General features: G+C 37.4%; 1 protein-coding gene across 1 annotated transcript in view; it reads left to right on the top strand.

Annotated features, from left to right (window-relative positions):
- WDR75 (WD repeat domain 75) overlaps positions 1 to 16,949 on the top strand; it is a gene marked incomplete at both ends in the record, with an annotated part of 29,381 nt that extends 12,432 nt beyond the window's left edge. Inside the window, 13 exons of the mRNA XM_080690129.1 lie at positions 1,458 to 1,612; positions 2,435 to 2,494; positions 2,590 to 2,705; positions 4,285 to 4,460; positions 5,580 to 5,737; positions 6,167 to 6,347; positions 10,377 to 10,471; positions 11,526 to 11,621; positions 12,229 to 12,398; positions 12,623 to 12,682; positions 15,174 to 15,320; positions 15,691 to 15,782; positions 16,745 to 16,949. Of these exons, the coding sequence (XP_080546255.1) occupies positions 1,458 to 1,612; positions 2,435 to 2,494; positions 2,590 to 2,705; positions 4,285 to 4,460; positions 5,580 to 5,737; positions 6,167 to 6,347; positions 10,377 to 10,471; positions 11,526 to 11,621; positions 12,229 to 12,398; positions 12,623 to 12,682; positions 15,174 to 15,320; positions 15,691 to 15,782; positions 16,745 to 16,949 (1,711 nt within the window). The remainder of the gene's footprint in view (positions 1 to 1,457; positions 1,613 to 2,434; positions 2,495 to 2,589; positions 2,706 to 4,284; positions 4,461 to 5,579; positions 5,738 to 6,166; positions 6,348 to 10,376; positions 10,472 to 11,525; positions 11,622 to 12,228; positions 12,399 to 12,622; positions 12,683 to 15,173; positions 15,321 to 15,690; positions 15,783 to 16,744) is intronic.
- Positions 16,950 to 17,271: the final 322 nt, after the last annotated feature.

Genomic DNA, 17,271 nt, shown 5'->3' with positions numbered 1-17,271 from the left:
CTCACTAAATAGTAGTTGAGGCTGTCTGTGAACCGTGATCCTCCTGTCTCATCTTCCTATATGCTGAGATTATAAGGATGCGCCACCACACCCGGCTCTTTTTTTTTTTTTTTTTTTTTCTTTTACTAGGAGTTGATCCCAGGGAGCTCTACCCTGGGCCCATTTGGTTTTTTATTTTGAAATGGTGTCAATAAGTTGCTGAGGCTGGCCTTGAACTTGAGCTTTTGTTTTGCATACTTGTTGGCCATTTTCTATGTTTTTTGAGAACTGTTCAGGTCTTTTCTCATTTCCAATTTTATTACTGTTTTGTGAATGTTTTTGGAGGGGGGGTATTGTTTTGCTATCAGTTGTTTGAGTTCTTTATATATTCTAGGTATTAATCCTTTTATGAATAGTTTGCAAATAATTACTGTTAAGTCGTTGATCCTTAGCTCTGTTGATTGTTTCCTTTATTACACAAGAGTAACAACAGCTAGTAATAATGTATACTATACATAAATATAACTTTTTTTTGGTACTGAGGATTGAACCAGAGACATTCTATTTCCGAACTATACCACCAGCCCAATTTCTTTTTTCTTTTCTTTTTCTTTTCTTTTTTTTTTTTTTTGTGTGTGAGAGAGAGAGAGAGAGAGAGAGAGAGAGAGAGAGAGATAGAGATTAAAGCTATACCCTCACCCTAATTTTTATTTTGAAGCAGTCTCGCTCACTGAGGCTGGCCACAAACCCACAATCCTCCTGGTTCAGCCTCCCAAGTATTGAGATTATGAGCGTGCACCACTCACTACACCTGGCTCCTCAAGTCCTTTAATTTTGAAACAGGTCTTGGTAGGTTGTTAAGAGTCTTGCTAAGTTGCTGAGGCTGGTCTCAAACCTGCAATCCTTCTATCTCAGCCTACCAAGTACTGGGATTACAGGTGTATGCCACCACACCTGATTGTACATATTTCTATATAGCTAGAAGATAATATTTTTAATATTTTACCACAAAGAAAAGATAAATAAGTTTGAATGTTTGAGTTGATGGATATGCAAATTGCCCTGATTTGATCATCACTCAATATACTGTTTGTCCTGATTTGATCATTATACACACACACACACACACACACACACACATAAAACATAGTTTACCCCATCGATTTGTACAATTGTGTCAATTGTATAAGGCAGGGGAACAGGGTAGTATACAGAGTTAAATACCAAGTGATGCGTGAACTTGTGTTTGGATCACTGTGAATCTCCCTATAATGTATAATTACAGTGCACCAATAAAAGTTTAAATAAAATAAAACAAGACTTTAAAAATATTTAAAAAAAATTTTTTAATGGTAATATATTTGTATTTTTAAAAGTTTATTTCTCTACTGTGATAGGAAAAATGAAGTATTAATTATATTTTTCTACTTTTCCCCCCATTCCCGTCTTTCCATTTCCTCGGGCGGATGTGAAGGCAGCAGTCTGCTGAGTGGCGGGCGGGAGTGTGTGCTTGTGGAGTGGCGCGACGCAGCAGAGAAGAACAAGGAGTTCCTCCCTCGCTTGGGAGCCACTATTGAACACATCTCTGTCTCACCTGCCGGGGATTTGTTCTGCACTTCCCATTCCGATAACAGTAAGTCTAAATTTATTATGAGAAAATATAATTTGTATAATGCCGTGAATCAGCCAGCTCCTGTAGGAATGGAAAATAAACCTAAAGCAAAGGATGATGGTATCAGATTAATGAGCATTCTTCTTTCCGTTCCTCTTTTCTCCACCTTCTTTATCACAAAATGCCACCAGATCGTTTTCAGAACCATTTTTATGAAATTGGAGAACTGTGTTATTTCTGTGCCACTTATCTTTTCAAAATCTTTAAAAGTGGGATGATGTGGAGAAGTCAAGGCATGGTTTCAAAGTACACATTAGTGCTTCATAATGACATTTTCAGAAGGATACTATGAGATTCTTTTTTGATAGAGCCATTAGCTCAGTATCAGAGTCCTGTGATTCTAATAGAAGTAGAGGCAGTCTTGGTATTTCTCCCAAACTTTGCTCATCTTTTTCCTTCTCAGCCTAGATCAGGGCCTCTTTGTGAATCCAATAGCCGATAACGCTCTTTCCTTCGTAAAAGGATGTAACTATGAGCAGTTCTTTAGTGGCATGACCTCAATGTTAAACTGTCTTTTATATGTACTCTTGATCTATATAGTTTCTCATTTAACACAGTGTTCATAGGGACTGTTTATAAAATTTAAAGACTAACAGAGAAGCTCCCATCCCCACCCCTAATTTTTCAACGTAAGTCATAAAAGATAGTCCTGATATTTCTGGAATTAATTAAACTTACTAGACTGTTTTATATTCTGTCCTATTTCTAAATGATATAAATTCAGGTGACTTCTTAAAGTTCTGATATATTTATGCATACATATTTGTTGTTGTTTACCCACAGAGTTAATGATCATTCACCGAAATCTTGAGGCATCTGCAGTAATTCAGGGCCTAGTTAAAGGTACTGTGGCATCCAGCAGATTTAAAGTTATGTGCATATTTTTTAAGAGTGAGTGTTTCTCTGACTCCAACCGTTGTTTACCACTTCTTTTACAGACAGGAGTATCTTTACTGGTTTGATGATTGACCCAAGAACTAAAGCTTTAGTTTTGAATGGAAAACCTGGTCATCTGCAGTTTTATTCTCTCCAGAGTGATAAACAGTTATACAATGTAAGATTTTGATATACTAACCAGCCTTATAACTAAAGAGAGTTCTTTTCAGTGCTGCTGGAATTAAATAATTTGGTAGCTTATACTGCATGGTCCTTTGCCTATGTCTACATGAACATAGCAATATTATCTAAATTTACTTGGTTCAGATATTTGGAGCACAGTTCTAAGGAGGCCACAGTTGCAGGCTACATGTAAGCCAGTTGGCACTCTTGCTTTTTTTTTACTTTGTTTCAGAATGCACTCCAGTTAGCTGTCCCATATATTTGTGCCTTTGAATCTCACAGATAAAGACATGAGAATGTGTGGATTGGCAATACAAATCTCTCTCTCTCTCTCTCTGCTTTCTGGTGAAACATTGTCATATTCACATACTGAAGATAAAATTTTCGGTATAGACTAAAGAGGAACATTTCTTATAATCCTGATAAATTGAATCCCACCTTTTCCTTGTCCCTCACAGAGCTCTCTGTAGATTTCTGTCATAGTAACTATAACACTTTTTCTTTCCATGTCCTTTAAACCCATCAAAACATTCCACATCTAGGACACTGCCTGGAAATAGTGAGCACTTGATACTGTAATTCAGGTTGAGCGTCCTTAATGTGAAGTTTTTTGAGTGCTGATAGGAGACCACAAGGGGGAAACTCCATATCTGATCTGATGTGGCAGATCCCATCACAACGCAGGTGACTAAAAATACTATATAAAAGTGTCCTCAGGCTGTGCGTTTGTAAGGTGCATGTGAAACAGAAAGGAATTTTATATTAAGACTTTGGTCCCATCTTCAAGCGTATCATTTTATATATAGGCAATTACTCCAAAAGCCAGAAAAATCTGAAACACTTCTGATCCCCCAAGCATTTTAGATAAAGGATACTCAACTTATCTTAGCCATTTTGTTTACTTAGTTAAGTAGGCAAGGGTATGCAATTTTAAAACCACAAGTAAAATGCTGGCCTACTTACTTAGACCATTACTTACTCTTTTTTTTTTTAATTTCTTAAATATTTTAAGTTTATTTCTACCTTTTCATATCCAATGATACTTAGAGAAAAGCACTACTATAAGTTAAGGGTTGTTTGTTTGTTTGTTTGTTTGTTGGTTGGTTGGTTGGTGGTACTGGGGATGGAACCCTTCTACCTCTGGGCTACACTCACAGACCTATTTTATATTTTATTTGGAAATAGGGTCTCTTAAGCCAGTGAGGCTGGCTTCGAACCTGCGCCATCCTCCTGTCTCCGCCTCCCAAGCGCGGGGATTACAAGCGTGCACCACCACACCTGGCTATAAATTAAAGTTTAAATGCATCATGTAATGGTTCTTAGTTATCACTAATACATCAAGGTCACTGAAGAATAATCACTACCATATTGCTACAATACCATGTGTTCCTCCCTTTTTAATGGTAATTTTGATGTTCATATTACCAATTGGCTTATTTCCCCTAGTATCTAAAAATCTCTTACTGTGGATTCTAGAAATTTTCTTGGATATAGTTAATTATTCCTCGAATGCTTTAACATTTATGTATTTATATTAATAAGTACCTTGGGGTTTTTTTTTTTTACCCCATCAGTTAGATATTGTGCAGCAAGAGTACATCAACGATTATGGTCTTATCCAAATTGAACTAACAAAGGCTGCATTTGGCTGCTACGGTAACTGGCTTGCAACAGTGGAACAACGGCAAGAAAAGGAAACTGAGCTTGAAGTACAAATGAAGCTGTGGACATATAATAAGAAAACACAAGGGTAATTTGCCTGTTTAGCCACCTCTTAATTTCAGAGTACAAAATATTTGAGTTCCTATTAGACTCACTGCTTTTATATGCATTGTCTTATCAATTTTCAAAAGAACAATGTAAAATAGGCCTCTTGTCCACAATTTACAGGTGAGGAAACAAGCCCAGAATTAAGTCATTGTCTCTAGTTGTCCCTCTTGTAATCTGTGCATTTTAAAAAACACAACATTATGCTGCCCTGAATTTTTTGGTACTAAACCCAGGGAAGTTTTACCTCTGAGCTATACCCCCAGCCGTGTATGTCTGTCTGTCTGTCTTGTCTGTCTTGCCGTTGTTCCACTGTTCCAAGTGAACTGGGGATTGAGCTCAGAAGCATTCTACTTCTGAGGTACAACTACAGCACTATTTCTTTTTTTTTATTATTTGAAATAAGGTCTCACTAAATTGTGGAGGGCTTCACAGTTTCCCAGGTACTGGAATTACAGGCATGTGTGCCACTGTGCCCAGCTTCTATTTTTCATTTTGAAACAGGGTTTCACTAAGTTACTGGGGGCCTCACTGAGTTGCTGAGACTGGCTTCAAACCTTTCATCCTCCTTTCTCAGCCTCCCAAGTACTGGGATTACAGTCATTCACCACCACGCCCAGCACTGATTTTTTTTGTGTGTGTGTGGTGGTACTGGGGTTTCTGGAAGCCCTTCTACCTCCGGGCTACACTCCCAGACCTTATTTTATACTTTTTATTTGGAAACAGGGTCTCTTAAGCCAGCACGGCTGACTTCGAACCTGCGCAATCCTCCTGTCTCCACCTCCCAAGCACGGGGATTACAAGCATGCACCACCATGCCCAGCCCAGCACTGATATTTTTTAAAGTAAATAGTACTATATTTTACTTACAGTATTGCCCTCTTAAGCTGAGAACAAGCATTGAGAGGTAGTTTTGGTGACTGATCATAGTAGATAATGACCAAGGCAGTTTTGTTAGGTAGTATTTATTTATTTATTTATTGCTAAAATTGGAGTCTTTCACAGCTGTTTGTTTTTGTTGTATATAAGAAATTCTCAGACTTATGTTACAGTATATTGCTATCCAGATGCAAGAGTAAATTTGTGGTTTTCTTTTTACTAGGTTTGTTCTTAACACAAAGATTAGCATGCCACATGATGACCACATCACAGCTCTCTGTTTCTGTAATGCAGAAAAATGTGAAACCCCCACCTTGGTTACTGCTAGCAAAGATGGTCACTTCAAAGTATGGATATTAACAGATGATTCTGATATTTACAGTAAGTTTATTAAATATACCATGTTCAAAGTGCACAGTTTCAAAAATTGGTATGCTTATCTCATGACTTGATCCACCTTGGGGAAGATATTTTTACCTTTTTGAAGTCTGTACAATTACTTGATTTTAATAGATTTAAGAGATTACATTTTATATACCTTTTTCCAAATCTCTTTTTTAAATTCTTTATTAATAATGTGCACGTTAGTTTGTGAGGGTACAGCAAAAAGTCCTTTTCTGTTCCACTAGAGGGAGATCAAGGTCTCTAGAAAGTAGCATAAATTTCAACAGTCAATACCTTGCAGCATTTTAACTTAAAGTTATGGGGTTTCTGTTGTCTTTGTTTCCTAACCTTTACTGCTTATAAAATCCATACACTGTTATCTAGCACTTATGCCATTTTTAAATGTTATGACTTATATTTTCACAGAGAAAGCTGTTGGCTGGACCTGTGACTTTGTAGGTAGTTACCACAAGTACCAAGCAACTAACTGCTGTTTCTCTGAGGATGGCTCTTTACTAGCTGTTAGTTTTGAGGAAATAGTTACCGTATGGGATTCAGAAACATGGGAACTTAAATGTACATTTTGCCAACGGGCTGGTAAAATAAGGTAGGTAAATCATTTAGGTACTATATGGTACTTTCTTAAAATTTTATTTAAATAAGTCTTTAACTATAATTTAAGCTTTTCTTAAAGTCATCCTATAGGTTAGAGGTGTAAGCAGCTAACCAGAATGTTGAAAAGTTAAGAACTTGCATAAATTGTGTGCCAACATTTCTGAAATTAGAACTGACAGTTCTTTTTTTTTTTTATTGATGCACTGTATTCATACATCATAGTCGATACAAACTTTTGTAGACATACATGCACACATTACCTAGTCAGCCCCCACCCGATCCCCACCTCATTCTCTCCCCATCCCTCCCTCCCATGCTTGGCTTAGTGGTTGACATCTAGTATTATAGCAATTTATCCAAAATTAAAAATGATAATCTCACATAACAGTTTCATTTGTCTCATACCAGCTTTTGATGACTTAAAGATAACATTTCAATATTTCTTTTTACTTTCTTTCTTACCAGAGAATATTTTTTTTTCTATTTTTTTAGGTGAAACTATCATATATTTATATATTTATTTTTCAGGAAAAAAAAATCTTTCCTAATATGGAAAATGGACTCTAGATACCCAAAACGATCTTGAAAAAGAACAAAGCTAGAAGATATATATTTTCTGATTTCAAACCATATAAAGCTACAATAATTGAAACAGTGTAGTACTATTCTAAAGGCAGATATATAAACCATTGGAATTAAATAAAAGCCTAGAGCTAAATTCTTCCCTATATTGTCAAGTTATTTTTGACAAGGTTTCCACAAACATTTGGTGGTGGAAATAATAATCTTTTAACTAAATATGGTTGAAACATAATAATTACATGGAAAAGAATAAAGTTGGACCCTTACCTAATCCCATATACAAATATTAACTCAAAGTAGATAAAAGACCTAAATATAAATCTTAAGAATATAAACTTTTAGGAGAAAATTTGGGTCATAAAACCTCACAACACTGAAATTGGCAGTGATTTCTTGGATATGATTTCAATGGCACAGGCAACAGAAGAGTATACAAACTCCCTAAAAAATAGAAAAAAATATTGTATATCCAAAGACAATGTAAACAGAGTTAAAAGTTACTAACAGAATTGGACAAAATATTTCCAAATGCTATATCTGAAGGTATATTAATATTCCAACTAGAAATCCTAAAAATTAACAACAATAAAGGCAAACAATACAACTTAGAGATAGGTAAAAGACTAACATAAATAATGAATCTCCACAGATAACCAATCTTAGTTGTCTGTTGGATGTAAACTCTTTTTTCTCTGGTTCTGGTGAGTGTTACCTATTTCTTCTTTGTAGTTAATCTCTTTGAGTATTTTCTCTAGTGCTGGTTTTGAAGACATAAATTCCTTCAGTTTCTGTTTGTCATGGAAGCTTCTTATTTCTCCATCTAATTTGATAGAAAGTTTTGCTGGGTAGGAAATTTTTGGCTGGAAGTTGTTTTCTTTCAGAGTTTGGAATATGTTACTCCAAGCCCTTTTGGCTCTCATGACTTGATTTGGGAAGTCTGGAGTGATTCTAATTGGTTTGCCTCTGAATGTCACTTGGCCCTTTGTTTTTGTTGCCTTTAAGATTCTCTGCTTGGCTTCCACATTGGTCATTTTGACAATTATGTGGCGTGGGGATCCTCTTCTCCGATCCTGTCTAAAGGGAGTTCTATAAGTTTCCTGGACCTGTGTATCAACCTCTTGCTCTATGTTTGGAAAATTTTCTTCTATTACTTCCTTGAAGAGATTGTTGATCCCTTTGGTTTCACTTTCTTTTCCCTCCTCTATTCCAATTATTCTTAGGTTAGCTCTCTTAAAATGGGCCCATATTTCTTCAATATCAGATTCCTGCTGTCGGATATTTTTTCCTAGATTAGAAACTATGCGTTTATTTTTGGAATGATCATCTTCTAAAAGCGAGATTCTGTTCTCCATGTGGTCTAATCGGTTGTTTGTGCTTTGAATTGAGGCCTTTACTTCATTAATTGCATCCTTTATCTCTTTTTGGCTCTCTCTGAGTTCTTTTCGAAGCACCTCTATTATTTCTACAGTTATTTTCCTGATTTGATCTTCTAGAAATCTCTGATTTTCTGTTTTATCAGGTTCTGATGTTGTGGGGTTGTGGGCATTCCTTGCTCCAGTATTATTCCTCTTTCCCATGATTTTGGAAGTTTGTGCCTTCTCTGGGTTCTTCCCTTGGGTCACTATGACTTCACTTAAGGTATTCTGGATCTCAAGTCTGTAGTATCTCAGACCCCACTACTCCTTTACTGGGTTGTATCACAGAGTCTCCGACCCAGGGAGTCGATAGAGGCTGCTTTAGACTGTGGGGGATGCCAGGTTGCACGTTCTCCTATGGTGTGATATCTCTGCCACTGCCCTTCCCCCACTGGGTCAAGTCCCAGGGAGTACAGTACTGGGATTTCTCCTCTGTGGCCCGCAATTTGACTCACTGTTCTTGAGTACGCAGATGTAGCTGTACTGGATTCTGTGAATTCTCTGTTGCTGCCGCCGGTGACAATATGGCGCCGCTGTTACACCTTCGGCCGTGAGGCTGGCGTATTTCTTCTTGGTTTTGATTTCCACTCTGAATCCCTGCAGCGTGTGCTGAGCTCAGCCACTGGGAGCTTTAGATTTTACCTGCGGCGAGAAATCCCGCCTGACTGTTCCGCAGCGGCTCACCTCGGCTTGCTGTAGCCATCCGGTGAAGTCGCCGCTGCCGCCGGCAGTATGGCGCTGCTGCCGCGGCCTCGGGCGTGAGGCCGGTGTATCTTCTCTGTGGCTCTGAGCTCTGTTCTCAGTCCGCTTTCTCTCTGGAGCTTGGTGATTTTTTTGTTTCTCTGGTGATGGTGTTTTCTGGCTATGAAAGGCGCTGATTTTGTGGTAATGGAGATTAGTTGTTAGCGGGGCTCTTAAGCCCCGCTTTTCTCGGTCGCCATTTTCCCGGAACTGACAGTTCTTTACATACAGATCTTTTCTCCATAATAAATACTTCTGTAGATATGCTGTAAAATAACAAAAGCTATACAAAAGCCTCTGTGGATTCAAACCGTGCTCATATTCTATGTATCCAATAAAACCCATGTTAGACTCAAACTTCATTGTTTCTGAGAAGGTCAGCAAAACATAACAGTGTCTGTTCCTCAGTTTACTTCAGGTAACTGGGCTTGAGAAAAAGGATAGTCGATTGTTAGTAAAATTGTTTCAAATTCCCAACATACCTGATTATGAATTTACTCTAAAACTCTCCTCAGAAATCACATTGTATGTTTTTCTCTTTTAGGTAAAAAGCATAAAATAAGGTTTTTGTTAAGTGACTTCGGATTTTACATAGATATTCTGTTATTATTACACTGTACAACATATTAGGGAATTGATCATCAAACTTATTTTCCTAAAGAAAAAATACCCAAGTAAACCATTTGTTTTATACTCCTTACCCATGTTTCTTCAGGATAATTATAAACAGAAATATGTATTTTAAAATGTAAGCTGGAAGCCAGGCATGGTGGTGCATGCTTGTAATCCCAGTACTTGTGAGCCTGAGACAGGAGGATCACAGGTTCAAGGCCAGCCTCGGCTACTTAGTGAGGCTCTCCTCAACTTAGTGAAACCCTGTTTCAAAATAAAGAATGAAAAATAGGGGTGGGGTGTAGCTCAGAAGTAGAATGGCCCTGGGTTCAATCCCTAGTACTGCAAAAAATAAAAATAAATAAAAATGTAAGCCAGGGATGGTGGCACATGCCTGTGATTCTAATATTCAGAAAGCTGAAAAAGAAAATTCAAGACTAACCTCAGCAACTTAGCAAGATCCTGTTTCAAAAAAAAGTGTTGGAGATATAGCTCTGAGGTCGAATGCTCTAGGTTCAATCCCTAGTGCCAAAAACATAATGATGATGATAAATTAATAATTAACTATTTCTACATTGCATGAAGCAAATACAGTGCTTTGATGTTTTTAATCCTTTGTGACTAATATGCTAGAAATAACTCTTGCTAATTTCCTTATGATTTTACCCTAGGCACCTTTGCTTTGGGAAGTTGACATGTTCAAAGTATCTTCTTGGTGCCACTGAAAGTGGCATTCTTTGCTGCTGGAATCTGCTCAGTTGTGCATGTAAGAGATTTTTACTCTAAAATGACTTGGAAAAGCACAAAGAAGTAGTTGTCTTTGAACTTTGACATTTTAGGAATTAGGGATCATATCTTCATATCTATCTAAACAATATAAATTTTTCACATGACACATTATATTATGCCACCAAAATTTGTAGTGGTATAGCTGTAATTATTTTAAAACACCAGATTATCAGTAGATCAGTTCCCATTATCTTAACCCGTCTCCACTGTCTTCAGAATGTAAAACCTTTTGTTGCCTTGTTTATAATTCTTCAGGCTTATAACAATCTGAGGACTGTTTCTACTGATTTGTAATATATATTATTTGGTATCACAGCATAAAATTTGAATATAGTATTCCATAATCCTCCTAACCGATGAATTGAGTGGCATTTTACTTGTTTGTGAGGAGGGAAGGGATGGTAGTTGCTTCGTGATGAATGCATGTGATACTCTTCTATCATGACTAACATTTCACATACGTTTAGCAGTTGCAGAAAAAAGTCTCAGTGGAAGAATAACTTGTAGTATATGGAAAAATACTAAAAGTTATTTCCTGGTTCCTGTTCCTCACTTTAGTGCACCCCCTCCACAGGCAACTTCAGTGTGTTTTTATTATTAATTAAAAGCATAAAAGTCTTTCTACCTAAGAATAATAGAAGTAAAGATTAAGACTCTTTGCTTTAAGTAATTAAGAATCCTTTAAGAGCTTTTGATGATAGAATTGACTATTCCAATAAAGATTAAGACTATCTGCTTTAGCCGGGCGTGGTGGCGCACGCTTGTAATCCCCGCGCTTGGGAGGCGGAGACAGGAGGATTGCGCAGGTTCGAAGCCAGCCGTGCTGGTGTAAGAGACCCTGTTTCAAAAATATAAAATAGGTCTGGGAGTGTAGCCCGGAGGAAGGAGGGCTTCCAGGAACCCCAGTACCACCAAAAAAAAAAAAAAAAAAGACTATCTGCTTTAAATAAATAAGAATCCTTTAATAGCTTTTGATAAATCTCTTCTTAGAAGGTTATCACTGTTTTTGTTTCTCTTTGTTTTTTTCTCAGTGGATTGGAGTGCAAAATTAAATATTAGAGTTATGGAACCTGATCCTAATTCAGAGAACATTGTTGCAATCTCTCAGTCTTCAGAGGGTTCAGACTGTAAGTACAAACCACATTTTGACAGTAAAAGGAAATTTGTTACCTGAAGATTCTTTATGTTGTTGTTAATATGAGTCAAACTTGCCCTCAATTCAGATGTTCATTTGAAGCCCTTTTGCCTGTGGCCTTTCTCTTTTCTTGCTCCATCACTCTATAATGTATACATTCTTACGTAGTTCGGGAGAACTTCAGTGCACCTCTTATTTTTCCACAGGCCAGTTCCTACTCATTCTTCAAAATCCAGTAGAGCTCTCACCCCTTTGAAGCATTCCCAACTCCCCTAAAAATTTTAGCTGGCCCTCTATGTATTTGAAACAGTTGCTTACATACTGCTTTTCTGATACCTAAAATAAAATACTTCACTAATATTTTGGTGTTCGACTTCTATAGTAGCTCCTAGTATCTGCATCGGATCCTTCTTTCTGTTTTTCAGGTTCATAGTCTTCATTCTCAACCAGTTTGGTACATAGTTGGCCCTCAGGAGATACTTGTTGAGTTAGAACCTTAGATGGTCCTGAGCTGGGTCCCAGGATTAGTGTGGTCTTCCAGTCTATGGCTAGAACTAACCTATGCAAGCAAAATATAATTGTCTGTTTTTTTCCTGTAGTGTTTGTATTTAAGCCTAGTGAGCCAAGGCCATTGTATATTCACAAAAACATCTGCAGAGAGGAAGTCCAGTGGGGAGTGTTTGTTCCACGAGACGTCTCTGAGTCATTCACCTCAGAGGCTCACCAATGGCTAAACAGATCTCAGTTTTACTTCCTAACAAAGTTACAGGTAATTAACTCCCTTCTCAAAAACGGTGATCACTTTGCACGTGTAAATCTCAGGAAACACAATTTTATAACTCTCACAGGGATTATTAAACAAACTTTAAATCTTCTCTTTGGGCACATATATATAAAAATACAAGTGACCTTACTTTTTGCACCTGTATGACCTTATTTAGATTTGCACTCTACAGTTTAACTTTTGCATCATTGATTGATCTCTCTTTTTAGAGTTTATTAACACTCAGTACAAAGTCTCCAGAAGAGAAGCTCACACCCACAAGCAAACAGGTATGTTTGGCCATTCATGGTGCAGGCTGCATCACCTCCCTCAAAAGATAGTTGAGTATCAGAAAAATGTTTAACCTGGCCATCAGATGGAATTTTAAACCACACTGTTAAAAATTGATGTGCCATGTTTGAAACTGCTTTTTTAAGTTGATTTGAGAACGTCAACAATAATATGTTTAATTTAAAGAGTAAAATACAGTTGGTCCTCCATATCCATGTGTTCCATATCCAGAGAGCCAATGCATCGTGAATCAAAAATATTAAGAAAAAAGCCAGGCATGGTAGTACATCCTGTAATCCCATCACTGGAGAGGCTGAGACAGGAGGATAATAGATATGAGGCCAACACACAGTAACTTAGTGAGATCTTGTTTCAAAATAAGAAAATAGAAGGAGCTTGGGTTTCGCTTAGAGGAGTATGCCCCTGGGTTGAATCTCTAGTACTGTATATACACACCAAAAAAATTTAATACTCAGGAAAAAATCCTGAAATATATGGAAGGATATGCATAGGTTGTATTTAAATACTGTACCATTTTATATAAAGGACTTGAGCATCCTCAGATCTTCGTATCCACAGAGGGCTCTGAAACTAACCCCCGATGGATACTAAGGAACAGCTATACTACTACAAGCTTCTTAGAAAAAAACTTGACATGCCACCATTGCACAGAAAAACATTTGCTCCCACCATTTTTAGTTGAAGTTTTCGTTTAACTTCATACCCCTAAGAGACATGTTTATGTTGCTAATTCTGGATTTTACAGATCTAGGTATTACCCATTAACTCTAACCTATTGATGCTAAAATTGTATTTTTGTACCACCACTCCCAATGTATATAAACACATATGTTCCTTATCTGTCCCCTAGATTCCCCAGTACAGCTAAGTCTTCAGTTGAGTTTCATTTACTTCTCACCTAGGTCAACCCCAACAGTATCCAAGTTATGTGAGTCTTCTCAATATTTTCTGGCACGCTGGGTATTCCTTGGAATCATGAAGTACTTCCAGGAGCCTCTGACGTGCTTCAGCCTGGACTGGAGGCTTTGTCCATCTGCTGCACAGTGCTCATCTTAGTGGTCCACAGTCTTCACCCCTACTGCAGTAGATCCCATAGTTGCCCCCTTGCTTTGCTGAAGTACATTCTGTTGGTGAATGGAAAGTAAATTAAAGACCTTGCATGTTTGGAAGTATCCTCACTTCCTTTATCCTTTCCTCTGAAAGGTTTATTTTTCTCTGAAAACTCAACTGAATTTATTCAAAAACTTTTTTGTTGATCATCTTTTAATCATCTAGTATATGTCAGGACACTTCTAGACACTTGGAATCCCATTAGTAGACAAAATGGTCAAGTCTAAATTTAGGGTATTTATAGCCTTCAGAAAAATACAAGCTCTAAATAAGTAGACTGTATAGTACTTTAGAAGATGATAAGAATTATGGAAGGGCAAGGGATACAGTTAAAGGAGGTGAAGTATTGCTTACAGCTTTAAATGGAAAGTCAAGGTAGACTTTACTGGAAAGATACTTTTCCTGAGTGAAATATGGAGCCCCTTAGAGGGCTTTGAACTATAGAACTGGCTAAGCAGGAATCCATTGCTTTCCCTCTTACTTCTGTGTTCTTTTTATAGGATTTCAAATATTTAGTTCTGAACCTTTAAGAATGGTGCTGTAGTAGTATTATATTTTTGCCTGTTTTTCAGTCATTTGCATTTCAGTCTGTTTTGGTAGCAATCTTTCGTTTTCAGGTTTTCAACAGAGTCTAATTTTTCTTGGATGCCTTTATTTATAAAAGTGGGTACAAAAAGTTGTTTGGAGCCCTCAGCCTGTGTAGAATCTGTCCTCTTCTGGCTGAGCTATTTTATTGAGGAAATTTCTTATGTCATTATTTTAGGTCTTAAGGTAATCAAATTGAGCAGATAAGATTCTTCTGAATTCTTTCCTGAAGGACTTAAACTTACCTGCCACTGTTCTGAGGACTACCCTGTGTGAAGGACAGCTGCCTTCACCTGTGGAAAGGGCACCACCTGCCTCTCCCAGTCTAAAGACATAATTTTGTTCTGTTTTCCACAGAATATGCTTTGAGTCCTCTGCTGAGGCTGAGGGAGAGATGTGGGAATTCTATACTGTGCATTAGGGTTTCTTGGCTTTTTCCCACAGCCAGCTTAGAATTTTGCCTTCTCAGCTTTACTAAGTAAACATCCTTTAACCTGGTTTATCCTTCCAACATGTTACTATTATGGCCTTTTCCCGCACTGTGAAAACCCTTTGTGTCATTTTGTAGGTTTAAGCAAAGAAGTCATGGTAAATGCCTTATAAGTAGGATGCTAGGCCTTGATTGATTTGCCTGTAAAATTAGACAGCCATACTAATTAATTAGTAAAGCTCCTTCCATCCCAGGCATTTTATGATTCTGTAGTATTAATTATTGAGCCAAAGGAGTTCCTCCTTTTTACTGAGCTAATTTCCCATTTTCTTAAATCCTTACAGCTGTTAGCAGAAGAGAGTCTTCCAGCAACCCCATTTTATTTCATATTGGGAAAGCATAGGCAACGACAGGATGAAAAATTAAATGAAACTTCAGAGAACGAACTGATACAACTACCCTTAACAGAAAACATACCTGCAGTCAACGAGGTAAGTCAATAGTAAAGCAAACCTTGGGAAGCAAGCAGTGAAATGCATTAAAGCCCCTGAAGTTGGAGTTTTTGTATGTGTAATCTGTGACAAATAACTTTTGAGTAATTATTTGTATGCCATATGATAATGACCCCCAAACTTACATAACCTTATGCTTTGGAGTTATTTTGGCCTGGACCAGAGGTGAGGAGAGAGGGGATCTGCCTAAGTTTTGGAAGGCAGAAATATTTTTTTCTTGGTCTTTCTGTGGAAACACCTTTTTTGTTTTATTCTTGACACTTAAAAGGTACTGAGGACACTAAAAACAATAGATTTTGCCAAAGGATGATCTTGTAAGTGAAACCTGTTTCTCTGGCTTTTGCCCTAGCTGCTTCACACTCCAGCCCACGTACTGCCATCTGCTGCTTTTCTCTGCTCCATGTTTGTGAATTCACTATTGCTGTCTAAGGAGACTAAAAGGTAAAGTATTTCTTAAAATAACGTTTATAACAGCCAGGCGTGGTGGTGCACGCTTGTAATCCCAGCACTGGGAGGCTGAGACAGGAGGATCACAAGTTCGAGGTTAGCCTTGACAATATAGTGATACTCAGCAACCTAGAGAGACTCTGGGAATGTGGCTCAGAGGTGGAACTCCCTGAGTTCAATCACCAGTACCAAAAAGTAGAAACATAACGTGTTTCTAATGCCTATAATCACAGAACATGGGAGACTGAGACAGGAAGATCACAGGTATGAAGCCAGCACACAGTAACTTAGTAAGACTCTATTTCGAAATAAAAAACAAAAAACCCTAGGGGTGTAGCTTGAAGTGTAGAATACCCTGGGTTCCATCTCCAATACCAAAAATAAAAGTTATTTTATACTCAAATCCATTTGAGGAAGCATAGTGGATTGTGTTTTCCTTTATTAGAATAGTCGTCCAGTCATTAATCTTAATTTTGGCTCTAAAATGTAGTTAGGGAGCTGAGCATAGTGGTACATGCCTGTAAGGGAGTTGGAGGCTGACACAGAAGGATTGAAAGTTTGAGGACAGCCTCAGCAACTTAGTGAGACCCTGTTTCCAAATAAAAATTTAAAAAGGTTGGGGTATTGCTCAGATGTAAAATGCTCCCAGTTTCAATCCCTAGCACCAAGGAAAAGATATAATTCAGGACAAAGGATTATTGAGTCAAGTAAAATACGTTGAAAATAATTCAGAAGAGAGATATTTTGTATGTGTGTGTGAGGACTTGGTATATAAATTAAATTTGTACTTTTTATAAATTCACCAGCTTTTTACAATAAACTATAATTTTAAAAATAAACTCACTAAGATTTTTTCATTTGCTTTGATTATATTTCTGTGTAGGGATCTTGAATCAGAAAGTTATTTTTAGAACAACTCTTAGTGTTGTTTATATTTTATTCTGTTATTGTTAAAGTGCTGAAGAAGTTCCTGATGATGTAGACATGGAAGAAGAAAAGGAAAGTGATGATTCAGATGAAGAAAATGCCTTTACTGAAAAGGTCCAGATTACAGATAACACAGAGGTGGGAGAAGACATCATACATCAGTTGTCAAAATCCGAGGAAAAAGAACTGAGAAAATTCAGGAAAGTAGACTACAGCTGGATGGCTGCTCTTTAGGCCCTGGAGATGGGGTGGGCTGGGAATCTTGCACTTTGTGTTTTATTGTATATTGATGCTTCAGATATATTTTTTAATGTTTCTGTTATTAAAATAAAATATCAAATATTAACAGGCTTTATTTTTTAAGAACTGGTAATACTGCTGGGTGTGGTAGTGCATGCTTGTAATCCCAGTACTTGGGAGGCTGAGACAGGAGGATCATAGGTTCACAACCAGTCTCAGCTACTTAGTAAGACCCTATTTCAAAGTAAAGAATAAAAAACGGTAACTTGATTGTGTGTTGTCCCACAGACCCTGCCATGGCTAGCATATAATAATA

Source organism: Muscardinus avellanarius, assembly GCF_963383645.1.
Source record: "Muscardinus avellanarius genome assembly, chromosome: 2".
Classification (NCBI taxonomy): Eukaryota; Metazoa; Chordata; class Mammalia; order Rodentia; family Gliridae; genus Muscardinus; species Muscardinus avellanarius.
Note: the sequence above shows the minus strand (reverse complement) of the source record. Positions and strands in the feature narration are given on the sequence as shown.